The sequence below is a fragment of the Phalacrocorax carbo genome, chromosome 18 (assembly GCF_963921805.1).
Source record: "Phalacrocorax carbo chromosome 18, bPhaCar2.1, whole genome shotgun sequence".
In the NCBI taxonomy this organism is placed as follows: Eukaryota; Metazoa; Chordata; class Aves; order Suliformes; family Phalacrocoracidae; genus Phalacrocorax; species Phalacrocorax carbo.
Window position 1 is genome coordinate 5512439 of NC_087530.1, and position 16849 is coordinate 5529287.

General features: G+C 51.8%; 1 protein-coding gene across 1 annotated transcript in view; it reads right to left on the reverse strand.

Annotated features, from left to right (window-relative positions):
* NTNG2 (netrin G2) overlaps window positions 1-16276 on the reverse strand; it is a 50736-nt gene extending 34460 nt beyond the window's left edge. The window contains exons 1-2 of the mRNA XM_064468772.1: window positions 16021-16276; window positions 12479-13585 (exon numbers count right to left, since the gene is read on the reverse strand). Coding sequence (XP_064324842.1) covers window positions 12479-12691 — 213 coding nt within the window. The 5' untranslated portion in view covers window positions 12692-13585; window positions 16021-16276. The remainder of the gene's footprint in view (window positions 1-12478; window positions 13586-16020) is intronic.
* Between the last annotated feature and the right edge of the window lie 573 nt (window positions 16277-16849).

The following is a 16849-nucleotide window of genomic DNA, read 5'->3' on the forward strand; positions in this document are numbered from 1 at the left end:
CAAAGATCTGTGCTCTTGGGCAGGTTTCTCTTGGGTCCTTTCTTCTGTAGAGGGCTTTTTCCCCCGAGAACTGGCTCTCAAACCAAACCAGAGAGCTCTCAGACCTTGGCTGTCTCCAGGCTCTCCTGCAAGCACTGCTGATGGTTGGGACTGGGGGCTGTTTGATCTCCCCTTCCATAGCCTAAAGAGCCTGAAGAGCTGGGTCTGGCTCCCTTGACATGAGGAGGAGCTTCCTGCAGACTCTGAAATGTGAGATCTGCTTAACCAGGCTCCTGGGGCAGACAGGAGATGGTCTGGTGCCCACCAAAGGCTGCACCTCCTCGCCCTTGTGGGGCCGTTAGCAGCAGCTGGCACCTGCCACTGCTGTGGGAGGTGGAGGGACCGTGGGTGAGGAGGGTTGGCGCTGCCCCTCTTATCTGTTGGTTGTCATCCAGTTTCATTGAGTGGCACAAGTAATTCTGGGGAAAAACATCCCTGCACAGAAGCAGCATTTTGCTGGCCTGTGAGTTGGGTGGTTGCTGGAGTGATTTCAGTGGGGCAGGTGACAGCACAGAAACCACCTTGCCTCCTTCTTGGGAGCACTCCTGGCTGAGGAAACCTTGGTCTGAACCTCCACCCAGGTGGGGACAATCTGCTCCTCAGCACCCGCCCCATCCAGCTGCGATGCTTAAGGAGCTCTCGGGTGCATCCCAAGGGTGTCCTGCTGCTTGCAGGGCACCTGCGATGCCGCCTTTGATTTTCTGCTTAAAGGTTAGCTGATGAGGTTCACAAAGTCCCCACATTGCCTTGCACAGCAACAAACCCCTAAAGTTCGTATCAAATTTCCTCCAGATCCTGCAAAACAACCGCATTGGCAAAATCCTCGTGTGCACCTGATTCCTCCTAACGCCTGATGCCCTGCTAGCATCCCCGCTGCGGACTGCTGCCACGGGGAGGGCTGATGCTGTGGGAGATGGGGTCCCCAATGTGCGGAGGGGAGCAGGGGCCAGCCTGCTCCATCCCTGCCTCTCCTACAGGTGCTCTGGCACACGGTCCCTGCTACGTTTTATTTTTTCCCCCTCCCTTTCCCGTGCAGCGCCAAGGTGGATAGTTTGCTCAGGAAGCTGCAGGATAAAGCCAAAACGATTGTCTTGGTGCGTTTGCTTTCTTGCTTCTTTACGTTCAGCCGCGTTCCCCCGATTCACGCCAGGGATGAGCTGTGCAACTTCGCTTTGCCTCCATCCCCTGCTCCGGCTTCCTGGGCTCTGCTGGAGCTTTGCAGAGATCTCTGTCCCTGTCCCCACCCCGGCCACGCTGCGGGTTTGCTCCGGTGCCTGTCAGCACCATGCTTCAGCACTGGGAAACAACCCGCCAAGAGGGGAAGATGCCATCCCCGACCCAGCTCCGGTGACAACCGCCTTTCTCCTCCCCACTGATACAGAGTTAAATCTACTTTCTGCAACACAAATTTTTGACAAGGGCCACACTGAGCTATGTGCATTTTGGGAAACTTCCTTGGTTTTTCTTCCAATAACCGCTCCAGGACGCGATGCTTTTTCCCAAACAGAATTGCATTTACCTGGGAGAAAATGTGGGCTTGTCCTAATGTCATTACAGGGTATTTTCACTGTTGCTGCTTCTGACCTGAAGGGTCAACGGCTCTATCTAGATTTATGAAAAGACAAGGTGATTTTATGATCAAAAATAACATTTGTGGGTAATTAAATCTCATGCTTCAGGGTACAAACCCTAGCCTGCCAGTGGCCAGGATGGGACTCCCAGAGAACTGGAAATATTCTCTGACAACTAATTTTCACTCTATTCATGGGCTGGGAGGGATCAGAGGGGTGAAACAACCATAATTAATTTACAGTGATAATTTTCCAACAGCTGGCAAGTGGCATAGCTCAACAGCAGAGATGGCTGCAAGCGTGGAAATAACTGAGGAGGAATATGAGGCCCCCCTTGAGCCAAACAGCCCCGCACTGGCCCTTCCCCACGAGCCCGAGCGAAGGTCTGTGCCCTCCTCGCTTGATGCTCGGGGGAACGTGGGGGGATGCCGGCACCCGTAGGGAGGCCACGTGGAGCTGCCTGGCCAGGGTCTGCTCCTCTTGCACTACCTACCCCATCCCCAGTGCCCAAGCGGGCTTTCCCAGCAGCACGGCTGTGACTCAAACCCGGCAAACGTCTCAGGGACAGCTTTGCTGCACCATTTTGGGATGCCTCTTGGCACGCCAGGAGGGGTCCTGGATGGGACCGTGTGCTGCAGCATTGGACTGTGGAGATGCTGGGGGTGCTCTGAATGCAAAATGCACCTTTTTGAAATGAAATCTTAATAGCTTTCTTCAGGATTATGTGTTTTCTCCTTTGGTTTTTTTTTTTGATACCACCTTGGTGAAGTTGTATGTATTTTGGATAATCCAGAAGCTCTCATTTCCCATGTATGGTAGAAGATCTGGTTTTCCCAAGGGTCACCCATGTGAGCCACTTGGGTGCTCGGGAATGCTCCAGCAAACCCCTTATCTGCACGTCCTGCAAGCAAGCATGGCTCCAAGCCGTAGGCAGAGCCCCTGTGCGTTGCTCCCTTCTTCCTGGTAACCCTCCAAAGAGATGTTTTTAAATGGCCCATGTGTGTAGGCAGGTTCTGGCAAGACATGCATGGTTCGGTGCCCACGGGGAAGGGCAGCTCTGCTTGGGAGGCAGCAGGCTCCGGGGCAGGAATGGCATGGGAAGCTCAGGGTGGGCTGGTGGGGTGGTTTGCTCACTCGTGCGCCCTTCCCTTGCCACCTCCATCCCCCCAGCCATCTGCAAGGGGCTCTTATTAAGGCAGAGACAGCAAAGGGGGAGAAAACCATCCTCGCTAACAAGCTGTTTGCTGTTTATGAGCAGGTAAAGGCAGAGCTGGAATGAATTATTAATAGGGTGGAAATGGGGTCCCTCCACAGATCTGCTGCTAATTCTGGCTCAGCTGAATGTCACTCCCTCCATCTCCCCCCTCCCTGCTCTGGTTTGGGGCATTGATTGCTCCTCCGCTTCCTTCCCCTTCCTCCCGGATCGGAGGTTGTCTGAGCACAAGGTCACCCCTCGGCACGGGCGTTAGGACACGCTTTGCCTGCGTGCGGGATTCGGGGGAGCGTGAGTCAGCAGAAACCGGCACCGCGGCTTCATGGCACAGCTTTTAGCGAGCACGCGTCGGGACGCGCTCAGCGAGACATTTCGCTTTGCTTTTTGCCTCTTCCCTTTGGCCTGAAGCAGATACTCATTCACCGACAGCGCGCCGCTCGTTCAAGGCTCTCGAGCTCCCTTGGGCCCGTCTCTCTGCCGGAGAAGAGATTCAACCCCTACTCACGGCTGCTCTTCCCCTTCCCCCTCCAGCCTGGTTCTGAATTCGAGAAGCATCTCGTTCGCATTTCACCCTAGCTCAGCACCGTGCCCTTCTCTCCACCAGCCGTGGGGAAACATCACAGCGCCAGACAGGGTTGTGTGATAGCAGTGCAACATCACATCTCCAGGTGGGGGAACTGAGGCAGGGAGGGACTTCAGGAGCAGGCTTCACTGGGAGTGTTGGGGGGCTCCACCTTTCTGAAGATTGAGCTCCTCCAGGCACCGGCAGCTGGGCAAATTAGTGGCTCCTTCACCCAATATCGACGTGAGGGTCAAGACAAACCATAAGGGTCATGGAAATCTCTGCTCTCGCCCCATGCTGTCTCTGGAACTCTCCCCATAGTCTGCTTAGTACCTCCATGGAAAGGGTCTGAGCTGATCTTTGCACCGCAGATGATACAACCTCTGCAGGAGGCTGACATCCAGGTGGGAAGCATTCTCTCTGCAAAGGGAGGATCTGGAGGGGGATACTGCCCATCGTGCACAAGGACCAACCCAAGTCACCTGTTCACCCTCGCAACGCAGCCAGCACCGCTCATGCACAGACACAAATCCCTTCACGCCCGCTCTGGCTAAGTCAGAAACAGTCAGAAAATCTGGTGACATGATGAATTTTAACCTCCAGACTGAAATCAGCCCTGTCCATGGGTGACCTCTCCAAGAAGGGCCCCAAGCACGCCATTTGCAGGGTGACCTGCAGGCAGGACTTCCATTTCCACAGCCCTGGGCTGGCCGGGCAGCAGCTTGGCTTCTGCTTCAGATCAGCTGCCCAGCATCTTGTCCTGAAAGATGCCTGCGCAGCCCATCTGTGGGCAACGCGAGGGTTAACGCCGCCCGGAAAATTCCACTCCTAAGCAGATAATCTCATCTGTGCTGGGCACACACACGCATCTCCTGCAGCCCAGCCTCTCATGGAATAATTTTTGAGCAGCTCTTTCTTTGTGAACTGCTAATCCCCCGGTGAGCTGCCCTAAGCCCATCCCTCCTGGTGCCCTGGCCTCACCTCCCCACCCACCTCCCCGCCGGGGCTACACCCCTGCAACTGCTCCTTTTGTTTGTGGATTACAGGGTGACCCAGAGCCCGAGATCAGAAGATGATGAACCAGACACCCCTCAGCCAGCAACCGTGGGCGCACGTTCAAAGACGCAGCCGTTTAATCCCATTGACTGCTTTTTAGCTCGTCGCCAAACCTGGACTTTCTGTACCCAAGAGTTGCAAGCTTTGCTCTTCCCAGGGCACTTCCCTGAAGCTTGTCTACAAATTAAGCTGCTTGGATCCTGCCCCATCCCTTCTCTGCCAGATTATTAAGCCCTTGTATCTCGCTACAGAGACGTATCCGTGTCCGCAGCCCCTACCAGCAGGAGCACAAGAGCAGCGACCTGTGTGCTGGGCTCAGAGTGCATTATTGATTCAGGACTAAGAAAATGCTTAGGAAGTAGGAAAAGTGTCCTGCTCTCTAAAAGCTTGTGCGCCTTGTAAGCTCAATACATGCAGCCTTTGCAGAGAGGCTCGCTACGCCGCTATTAATATTTTATTCTGTAAGAGAGGCCCTGATAGTTTGAATGGGGGAGGGCAGGACGCGGAGGCTGGGGTGGGAAAAAGGAGGGAGCAGAGGCGCTGCTGCCATCCTCAATGTGGGTGCAGATCTCCCCGAAAGACTTTTCAGGGGAATGCAGCTGGGTGGTGGATACCCCTGCACCCACCCCATCCCCCTGATCAGGGCTCCTGCGTCTGCTGCATCAAGCACTCTGTTTTTGCTGTTGTATGCAAAGTATTTAGCTGCTTTATGCTCTATTTTAAGAGTAACGTTTCAGCAGGTGCCTGTTGGTGGCTGGGATGGTGCTGTGGTCAGGCTGAAATATGCCCTGGCTGCTGTGGGAGGCTGTCCCTGGGGGCAGGACTGCGATCCTCTCCTTTAGAGGGTTCCTCCAAACCACCTTAATGGCAGCACGATGTAGCTGAAGCAGCCGACTCAGCCAGGAGATGGGGGCTTACAAACCCTTTCGCTGGGTGTAAAAACCAGCTGAATCTGTGCTAGTTCTCTCTTTGGGATATTCCCCCAAAAGGGACACAGAGGTGCCGAGGGCAGGACCGGACACGGTGGTGGCAGCGTCCATGCAGAGCTCGGCTTTGGGGGAGCAGAGGCCCATCGCCTGTGCCAGAGCGTGCAGCAAAATGGGTGCTGGCCCTGGGCTCCGGGCACGTGGGCGCTGGAGCCACCCGGCACTGTTCATGGGTGGGCCACCCCGCTGCCCGCTTGGGCACCCGTCACCACGCTGCTCTTGCCTTCCTGTACGACTTGTCAGAGGTGGAAGCTGGAGTCCTGGGCTGTGCATGGCGCTGCTCGGCAGCAGCAGTGGTGCTCACAGCATCTCGGTGGAGAACTCCCGCCAAGCAGGTCAGCAACAGCCCACGTGCATAACAACCCTGGCAAGTCAGAAATTTGGGTGCTGCTAGCCAAGCATTGCTGAGCTGCTGTTGCTCACGCTTGATGGAGCTCACCATCTAGGTCAGAGGAGGAATTCGTTAACCTCAGGACCCCCCTGGCCATCGCCGCGTTGCCGTAAGCTCTGAACCCCATAGGGCAGGGACTGTGTGAGACATGCACAGAGTGACGGCCGGCTCCTCACCGCCCCGTCCCCCTCCCCGGTGGGATGCAGGGGTCTGGTTGTTTCTGGAGAGCGGGGCTGAGCTCAGCAGAAAACAGTGAAGCCACTGGTGCCAGGGCCCATGGCTCTGGCGGGGATGGGGGCAACCACTCCTGAAGGCCCCTCCATGCCTTAGGCTGAGCTGTTTGGGTTGTGCTGTGGGGGCTGCTGCGAAGGAAGAGGCTGTGCTGACTGACTCATGGACAGGGCTTTTGGCACAGTTTGGGCAAGTTTCCAGTTTGGTTTCTCCAAAACAATGGCATGAGCCAGGTGCAGAGCTTGGATGGGTCCCCATTGAGGACATCAGGATTGCTTGCTTGTTGCTGTGCTGCCCCAGAGCGTAACCGTGGGGGGAGAGGTGCCCATCCGGCACCGTGTGTGATTTTTGCAACCCCACTTCTGCAGTTTGCTGCCTGTCGCTCTTGCGGAGGTGCGTTTCCGACAGCAAACTGAGCTGAGCTGGTCTGACTGACCCTGGCTCCGCAGCTTGTGGTGCTGCCGCAGGGGCACCAGCGGGGAGGCAGCTGTCGCTCGTGTGGGGCAACAGGCAGGGCTGTAGGGCTGGGACAGCCTAAACCCCACACCTCAAAATCCTGACGGTAAAAATATTGTGTATGGGGTCTGAAACTGTAATCAGGCTCGACTAAGGTTAAAACTGGACGTTCACCTAGGGAAACCAGAGAGTGGTAGGAGAGCACTTCCTTCCACTCAGGCAGTCTTGTCTGCAGGGAGAATTCCTTCTAAAGTTTAATGGGAGATCATATCTATGTTATAGAATAAAAATAAAAGAATAGGGATTCAGGGAAATCCCTCCAGCTTCAAAAGTTGCTTTTGGAAAACTGTGATACCTGGAGCTGGTGTATGAGTGAGAGTAAGGGCTGCTCTCGTGGCTCTGGCCATGCTCCCCAGCCAGTCTTCGGAGTCAGTTCGCTCCAGCTTTTGCCATCTGGATGCCGTTTCCTTTGAAGAGCAAAGCTTTTCTTAAAAGCAGTTTATTCTTTGCCATCTCTTTCAAGGTGGTGGTAAACTTTCTGCTCACTGTACCAATTAAATCTACTTGACAGCTTGATTTTTATCTCTGTGCCTTTTCCATCAGCAAGTGGAAATGCTCCTTGTTAGGGGAGCAGCATCCCACTTTACAACAAGATGAATCCCAAACTGGGCATTTAAGGAAATCGCTACGGACTGTGATGGGAAATCCTGTTTGTTCAGCACTCTCTAATTTAAAGCTGAATTGTATTCTTTCATTTTCTGTAAAGCCTCTGCTTTTGTAACACTGAGATCCTGCCGTACTCTGGAGTAGCCTCTGTGGTAGGAGAGGAGTAGTGTGTAATTTGCTGAGCAGCTAATAACATGCAATCCAAGGGTCTGGCCCCAAGGGCAGGGAGCCACTGATCTTGACTTCAAATAAGCGTTCTCTGCAGCAACCCTGATGCTGAGAAGTGATTAGGGGTGGGAACAAAACCGAAGGGCCCAGACCCTTTCTCCCACACTCAAAAGCAATGTCACGACGGGTGCAGGGGGTGGATTAGGGAAACCTTCATCCAGATGGAAATGGCAGCAGTTGCCTTTTCCAGGCAGTCATCAAAGGAAAGGGGAATATTTTCCAGGTGTTAATTTAATGTTCAGGAGGGTTGATAGGGGAAGGGGGGCTGTTATCCTATCACAGATGTGAAAAGGCGGCTGTGGCTTTCTGTCCCCACAACCCTGTCTGAGCTGTCATGGGCAATTTGGCAGCAGAGATGGATTTCCTGTGCTGCTGAATTTTGCCATAAGGGCAAAGTAATTGTTCCCAATACCACATAGGTCCCATAAGAAGGGGCAAAGGGAAACTCTGTCTCCCAGCCCTCTGCTAAAGCCAAGGATGGGTTTGCACCAACAGTGGGTAGTGCTGGTTTATTCAAGGAGGAGGGAGAACATCCACTTCTCTTGGAAAGGATTTTTCATTTCACTTGTACAGGGGCTCTGCTCAGCCCAAAGGCTGCCCTTGAATCCCAAGGCGGTCGCGAGGCTAAGGAGCCCTCACACTTTGTCCCCCTCGGTTCTTCTACCTGAAAGAAGGCGCCAGGGCAGCATGGCCACCACCCTGAGATGGGTGGGATGGGGAAGGGCTGCGGGGTTTGTCTCTGCTTGGAGTACCAGAAGGGATGGATCCCTCCTTTAATCACCAGATCATGCTGCATCTTTAAAATGTTTTTCAAAGAGCATCTCTGAAGCAACTCCATTTTTCTTCTTACTTTAATAACTTCGACTTTAGTCTTAATCATCCCCAAACCCACAATCCTTTGTTTGCGCCTAAACAGGGATATGAAGATATGGTTGTGTAGAGTTGCATGAGATGGGCTAAGAATGTAGGGAAAATCATTTCTGTGCTCAAAAGTTTGTCTGCTTTTTCCAGTTTTAGCACCTGGTCTACTATGAGAAATAGTTCTTTAGTACAAGCCTTATAACGACATGTCATTCAGAAAAGTTTAGCTAAGAATTAAACTAAACATCAAATTTGGCTGAATGTGTAATGAATAAATAAAGCCTTTTCCTTTCATGTACCTGTGCCAAAATCAACAAGCTCTATTAGCTGATGAAACAATGCTGACGCCAAATAAAAATACCCCTGACCCATCAATATGGGCTAAGAGCTCGGCCCTGCATCAAAGAGCATTATCTGAACAAGGAATGCTGTCTTGACACCTCGGGGGGGGAAGGGCTCCCATCCCAGCAGCGAGCTGGGCTCACTGTGCCGCCGGCCGGGTGCGGGGAGCTCTCAGCAGGGTGCTGAGGAGCGGTGAAACCACTACGTGATGGCCGCTGGCTCGCAGGCAGTCTGCTCTGGACGCCTCTCCTGTATGCCTCACCTTGCTTTGGCTAGAAATATTTGGAAACCCCTTGAGCTGCAAACCTGTTTGGAGCAGGGACCGTGGCTTTGGTGTGTTTTTGCTGCCTGCCCCGTGTGTAAATTGCCCACAAAACCAGCATTTTTCGTTTTCTAATCATGTGTGCAAAACCCCTGTGCTTGAAGGTGGAATTCTCAAAGGTCCCTGCTCGGTATCAAAGAAATGCTTCAGCATCTCAGAATCTACCTCAATACCTGGGAGCACCCTGCCAGCTGTGCCATCCGCCTCCTCCCCGGGAGGGTGGGATGACAAAGTAACACCACATCTCCCCTCTGCCCCACGCAGCCTGTGCAACGTTGTCGTTCCCCAGCCATGCCTGTCCTGCAAACCCCTCTCATTTGAAATCTGCATTTAGCTGCTCTGTGCCATGCCCCAGATGAGATCTTTGAAGTTTCACCCTTCCCTTGGCATCCTTGGTTAAGAGATCTGTTCCCTGTTAGTCTTCAGTCACACTTTTAGATTCATTCAGGCTTTTATTTACTTATCCATCTGTCTTCCTGCTCCCACCACTCCCCCTGCCCTGCCAGAAGGGAAAGTACAATTCATTTTTCAGGTGACCCTGCCAGAAAGGCATTGACATGAATAGGAGAAGGTTCAGGAACTGTGGAAAAAACAAAACCCCTGACTTTAATAAGCAGCATAATGCTTCCCAACCAGAAGGGAGCAGCCAGATGTGACTAGAATTGTTGTAAAACAGAAAAAATAATCCTCCAAATAATTCCTACAATCCCCCAGACACCTCCTTTTGCAGAACTCAGAGTGCTGCTTGAAGTTGTTGAAACCGTAGCGTGCGATCCTGCAGGCTGTGCAATGCCTCCTTGGTACTGGTACTGCCTCGTAGGAAACATTCCCTGTCTTACAGGGTCCTGACTGTCACCAGGACTCTGCTCCTCTGCCTGCCCACAGTGATGCCCCACACAGAGACACTGTCCAGCTCCCTCTTGTCTGGCTGCCTTAAGCAAGGAGGGATGTTTGTCTTTAATTTTGGTTTCACTAGCCTGAGCAGTGCAGGTGTCCTGCTGGGCTGTGCTTAATTCCGAGTAACGTTAGTTTAACTGCACGGACAGTACCCTGCTGTTTTGAAAGACACCTAAGAAAGCAATATAGTCACTGTAAGAACTTCTCTGCTGGAAAGCCAGGCTCCTATGAGAACCCACCTGTTACATAAAAATAATTAAAACCTGAAGAGAAAGGATAACAGGACACCAAAAGGCATCTGAGCAGGCTGGCAGGCAAGGAGCTGCACAGGGTTCACGCGAAGCACTAACCCTCCCCTCTCGCAGCAAGGGCCCGGCCTCGGAGGTTGTAACGATCGGTGGGCAGCGACATTGATTTTTGTCCAGCGCTTCCTTTGCGCAGGGGTAGCAAAACTCCGCTCGCCTCTCTCTGCATGTCAATAGGTGTCAAGTCACCACCCAGGACCGGCGATGGAAAGGCCAATTCTTGCTGATTCCACTTTCTACTGACCATAAGGGGATGCTCGGCAGTAAATGGCCACGTGTCATTCTCTGTTGCAGAGGCCATGAAAATTTACCTTGATTGCCTCCCAGCACACACCGCTCAAGTCCTTAGGCTGGACTAGAGCCTGGATCCCTCCTGCAGCCATCTCATACTCCGTGCACCAAGTGCTGGGTGGGCTCCTTGCTCACCTCAACAGGGCTGCTCTTCATCTGCTTCATTTTCAAAACTATAATCCTCTGGATAGGACAGTGCTGGTGCAAGACGGGGAAGGAATGGCTATGAACACAGTGGGATCTCATAAACCTATCCCAAAAAATCTGAGAAATAACTTGCAATATATTACTCCTGTTCTTGGCTTGATTCTTCATCAGGGAATTGCCCAGGGACGTTACTGTGGATGCTGGTTTCTGTGTCGGAAGAGGAATGCTGGGCCAGGCGCACACCCAGGGGTGAGGCAGGGACAGGAAGGCAAATCCATGTTTTGCATTTGTGTAACTCCCATTCACGGCTGTACACGGTGTTTGCAAGTGTTACAGCACATGGCAGGCGTACGCTACAAGGAAATACTGCTGGTGCCCAGAATAGAAATATTTTAGCTCAGTATTGACTGAATCAAGAGATGTAGAAAGCTGATTGCAGTTTGTGTCTTTTGCTTCCTTGGAGGTCAGTGGAACTGAAGCCTGGAGCATCCTTAGCCAGAAAGCATTTGCAAATAGCTGCAGTGAATGTAGCAGAAAGCTATCTGGTGTTCACCTTTTAATCCTTCTGCAGCCAGTCAGATAAATGGAAATCCGGACTGACCCATCAATAGTTAACGGTTTTATTTGCAACCTTTAACTTAATCTTTCTTTTCAAATGATCTTTTAAAAGGAAGTGCTGCTACTTATTGGGAAGTAGTGAAAATACCTTCCCTGGTACTAATGAGACTCCTTAGGCTGGGGACAACTGGGTAAATAAACAGTGGTGGCATGTTTTGATGGACATAAGTGTTTGGCATCTCCTGGTATCAAAGCAGCATTTTTCTCATGGATTTTCAAGACATGCCCTGAGCTGGTTGGGCCCAGGGTATTTTCTATGTGTACATGGATTTTCTAGGTGGGGAACTGAGGCATGGGCTATCTGAGTCTGGGTAATGCTGGCAACAGAAATTGGGACTCCTGTCCCCTCTTCTGCTGATTTAGAGGGAGAATTCCCCTTCTCATCACAGGTAATAGGCTAATATACTCCTTGTCTAGTGCTCACCCCAATAGAAACCCTGTCAGCACGGACTGACTCAGTCACTGTGCCTTAAACGTGTGCTCAGACCAATCCTGGAGGACATTTGGGAGGGGGTGTTACAGCCATGCTGTTTTGCTCTTTGCTTTGACCCCCGAACTCTTTTTAACAACATAAAGCCTCGTGAATTATAAATAAAACGTTCCTGCTGAGCCTTGTGGTGCACGGAATGAAATGCAATGATTAATATTTAAGGGAAAATAAGCTAAAGATTTTAACTACAGGGGCAAGTGTCTGTCCAGAGTCTTTTCATGTGGAGGCTAGAAGAGAGGGAGAGATGCATTTTCAGGGACTTCAGTGAAACTCGTGGCTGTCAGACCGACTGCCTGAGCTGCCGGAGCGCGGGGCCGCGCTGGCCTCCACCACCCTGCCCCACGCTCTTACTCCTGCCGAGACGAGGCACCCGCCTCTGACAAAACCCCGGTGCCGGCGCAGCCTTTCGGGATGGGATGGTGAACACACCCCACGCACTTTAGCAAGCAGAGGGTTGTGCTCAGAGCAGCTCAGGTTGCGTGCTCACTGGGGGCAGAGCTTTTCCAAAACCCAGACCTTACCACCCCAGCCCAGGACTTACCAAGCCCCCCCCCGGCTCCTCCTCACCCTCCCGTCAGCATGCCAGCACCGTCCCTGCTCTAGGGCCAACCTCTCATCAGCACAGCACCGTGACGGGTAGGACACCTCCCCACTTTGCAGTCGGGGAGACTGAAAACTGAAGGCAGCAGCCGCCGCTGCTGCCCTGAACCAAAATGTCCTTGTAACAGCATGTCACAGGACACTGCCTCTGGCCACCTGCACGCAGAGTCTGTTATAACATGTCAGGTAAGGAGGGAAACACTTACATGGGTGCAGAACCTCTCTGGCGGGTCCCCACAAGTGATTCCTGCCGGCTCCACCCGTACAGTCACATAATCCTTCATCCGCATGGCCTTGGGTTGACAAGCATAAAACTCCCATGACGGGCCATCGTCCGTGGTCACCCAGGACTTGCAAATGTCATACTGTCCCATGGCCAAGGGGAAACAGTGCAGGAGGAGAGCAACCAGGTAGAGCATGGCAGCTGCGGCCAAACACGGGATCCCTGGGCGAGGGCAGTGCCGAGAGTCCCGAGGAAGGCAGCTACTGGGCTAGGGGTTGCTCTCAGGATCAGCATGGAAACTCCTCATCTAAAAATGATCCAGTCTAAGGAGATCCAGAGGATAACAGGAACGATCCCACTCTGCACACTGTATTTGGACGTGGAAAGTTTCTCTTGGCACAGAAGCCAACTTTGCAAATCACTTGATTGGGAAAGTTTTGGCCAGAGTTGCTGATCAGTGGTCAAAAGTCTTCCTTAACCTCATTTTTTCCCCTTTTATTGCACAAAAGGGCTTCCAAATCAGCATGAAAATATCTAGAGGTGACTCCAGTCAATCAATAGAAAGATCAAGTTCTGAGCTGCTGATGAAATTTGATAGGAGTAAATTGGAAAGGCTGTGAGATGGTGCTGGATCAGGTTTTCCTCAACCTTCTTGTCTGCCACAAACGTGTCGCTGTGGAAAGTGCCTTAAACTGTGGTATGACTTAAATAATTATTGGGGCTTTTCAACATTAATACATCAGATAAATAGAGCAGCTGGTCATCAGTACAACTCTGACAAGAGAGACTCCTTGGAGCTAAAATTCCTTTCTCCCAAAGGATGGCTGTGCCAACGTAAACACGTTGGGTGGCAAGATGTGCAGTGGTGCCAGCAGGATGCTGGGCGGTCAGTGGGTTGACAGGAACGGTGCTGGCCTTGCTGCTTCTCCCCCTGCGTCTTGCAGCAGTGGCGAGGATTTCTGTCTGACTCTGCCTTTTGGCCACCAAGCGTCAAGTTTCCCAAGCCTTCAGCTGCAAGGCATGCTGCTACCTGAGGTCTCCTCTCTCTTTCATGGTCAGGGCAAAGGGAGAGTTCATTAGCAGGCTGTACCTGCAACAAATTGAAAGACAAATTATCTGGGAGCGAGGGGCAGGGGTGCACTTGGAGCAACAAGACTTGTAGGGATAGGGGTCCCCCAGGACAGACAACCCTCAGCTGGGCTTCCCGAGCCACAGGCCAGGTTTTTGTAAAAGGGAGATATACAACTTTAATAAAAAGAAATCCATAGTAAGATGCTTATGGCTCTTCTGCTGTTTGGGAGATGGGAAGGAGTGCTGCCCCATTTAAGGTATCTGGTTTGTAACAGCAGCTGGACAAGAGCTCTAATGGGTCTTCAAATAATATCAAGAAGCAGCTATAGGTCATTAGAAGACAGAGAATATGCAGACACAGAGCAGGGACAGACAGACAAATTGATAGTCTTAAAAAGATAAGCAAATAAATAAGACAGCTGTGGAGACAGATACATTGTCCAGCATCCCCACATATGATTTATCTGAACAATAACATTTAATAAAAAACAATTTAAAGTCCTAATAACATTTAAGGTTCACCTAATACAAAGAACAGTGACCTTCCCCGTATTCATTTCAGGTTAGAGCAACATTTCTGCAATTTTGTCATCTTTCCAGTAGAGCTATAAAAACCTGAAGTAATTACAAAACAAAATGAGGTGGGAGGCATGTATCCAGAACAGAAATTGAGCTCTGGATAATTCCCTCTCTATTTGATTCCCCCAACTTTTCTTCCACAATTTAGGGATGTCTGCTTCAACAGCGTGTTTAGGATTTGCTTTCTCATAAAGCTCAGTTACTAAAGCTCAGAAACTCCCGGTTAACAGAGCATTGATCCATGTTTGGGGGCTTCACATCGTTGTGCTACCATCTCCCTTTCCCCCCTTTTTGGTTGAAAGCTTGCTGATGGAGATGAATGAGTTCAGAAAAGAGAAGCTCTCTCTAATGTTTCATCGCCAGCTTTCAAAGAAGAGCCTATTATAGCTGCGTTGGACCTGAATAAACTCCCAAAGAAAGAAAAGACTGGCTGCTATTTTTACATTATGAGTAAATGTAGTAAAAATAATAAACCGGTGTGACACAGTGTTTGTAAGCCCCACTGACATCAGAGCTGTCTTTTCAGTTATAAGAAGTCAGCTCCTAATTATTACATCAAACTGGTCACAGCCAAGTGCCTAATAACAGCGGAGAGCGTGAGACTCCACTATGGTACAGAAAACAAGCAGGGTAGTTTTAATGAGGAGTCCAGCGCCGTTAAGTTTATGGATCTATTTTCATAGCCTTAACAATTGTGTTTTGCACTTGAACGGCTGACGGGGAAAAACCCCAGGAAGAAAGGATCTATAGTATCTATTAGTTTCTTGTTATGCTTGCTAAATATCAGATTCCCAGGGAAATAAAAATTTGCCGGAAAAACGTATTTACTGCCAGCCAGCCAGGCGTGAGGTGCAACACTTAGCTGGTAGAGTCCCTTTGCAGAAATAGTTGCACAATGTTGCTCTGCAATAAGCCAGGATGCTGCAAACGGGGAGAAGGACTCTCAGAATTAAAGGTTTTGCCCTGCCTCATTTGGTTTGATCCTTAGAAAACAAATCTTCACCTGATATTATTAAGAAACTGCAGTTCATAGGAACAAATAGAATCAATGCTCTTTGTTTTCTTTGAAGAGTACTCAGCGATCACTGGGGACTGAGAGCAGAGTATTAAAAACACAAAATTAGATTGTATCTTGGCTTAGCTGGTTCCTTTTTAAAAAATTATTATTATTGGATTAACACCCTATTGAAATAGGCAACACTGAGCAACAACTGAGCTGCTCTGGAATTAAGACCAGAAAGTAAACTCAATGAAGGAGTTTTCAATTTCCTTTCAGAAGTGTTGCCTCCAAAGCAAACCCCAGCCGCTCCCCCCCCTCCCCAACTGACCAAATGTGAGTTTTTCCTCCTCTTTTCCACGCCGATCATCCCTTTCCCCCCACCCTTAAAAGCAAAGTTCGGAGACGGCGGCTCTGCCTGCGGCGCGGCGGGGGGCTGCGCCCCCCAGGTAACGCCGCACAAGCGCCGGGGCGCACCGGGACCGGCGGAAAAACCTGTGCATCTCGCCTAGCTTCAGCCGCTCTCCTTAACGCGTTTGCGGTTCCAGGCAAACCGATGCCCCCCCCCACCCCATCCGCCCCCCCATTTCTGTTACACTAAAGGACTTTTTAGAGACTGCCAGGGCTGCGTTGGAAGTGGGCAGGGCGGGCGGGGGCACCCCCGGCTCCCCAGCCCTCCTTCCCGAACTCCGAAAAGGAAAAACAAACCCCAGCCCGGCGCGGGGAGCCGGTCCTGCTCCCGGCGGAGGGGGGGGACGGGGACACATACAGACACACACGCAGGGGTTTGGGAGATGGGGGCAGAGATGCCCGCACCGCCCGCTGCCCGCCCCCCCCCCCCCCCGCGGCGGCCGGTGCTCGGCGCTGCAGGTCCTTACCGGGAGGGAGCTCTGCGGCGCGGGGCTCCCTGCGGAGCAGCGAACTTCGGGGCCGGGGGGAACCCCCCCAACACCCCCCCCTCGCCCCAGCCGCCGGTCCCCGAGCACAGATGGCCGGGGAAGCTTTGTGCAATCCCCGGCTCCCCTCGCAAGTTAATGCCGAGGCTGAAATCCCTTTTGCTCTCACTTTCAATCACAATCGGAGCTTTTATCTCCGTGCCTGATCCCGGCTGCGTAACTTCCTCTGTGCAGCTTTAGCACACACCATCCCACCGGCGAGCAATGTGCTTCTTAAAGGTGCAGGGAGGAAATGCGAGCGGGGAGGGAGGGGGAAGGGAGGGAGGAGGGAGGAGAACCACCCGAGGAAGAGGAGGCAGCGAGCGGGGAGCCTTCAGCCCCGGCGGCTCCGGGGGTATCGGGGCTCCCGGTGGGGCGGCTGCGGCATCCCCGCCGTCCGGGCAGAGCCCGCTGCGTCCCGTTAGGTAACGGCAGGCCGGGTGTGCCGCTCCTCGGAGCTTCTGCCTTTCTTTCTGTCTGTCTTTTATTTTTTTTTTCCTTTAAGAGCTTAAAAAAAAAACCCATGAGATCATGTTTGCTTGAATAAAAAAAAAAAAAAAAAAAACAACACAAAAAAGAAAGCTGTAGTCACGAGGGTTTCCCCGCACGTGTAACTTCTCGGTTGGTGTGCCCTGAATATTTTGGGGAGGCTTCTGCTGGCGAAGATGCTGTAAACGAGGCTGCGTGTGTGTTGGGGGAAGAGGGGGTGGTTGGAATTAATAGGATAAACAAAGCAGGAACTCGGAGATGGGGAAATCAGATGGCTGGGAAA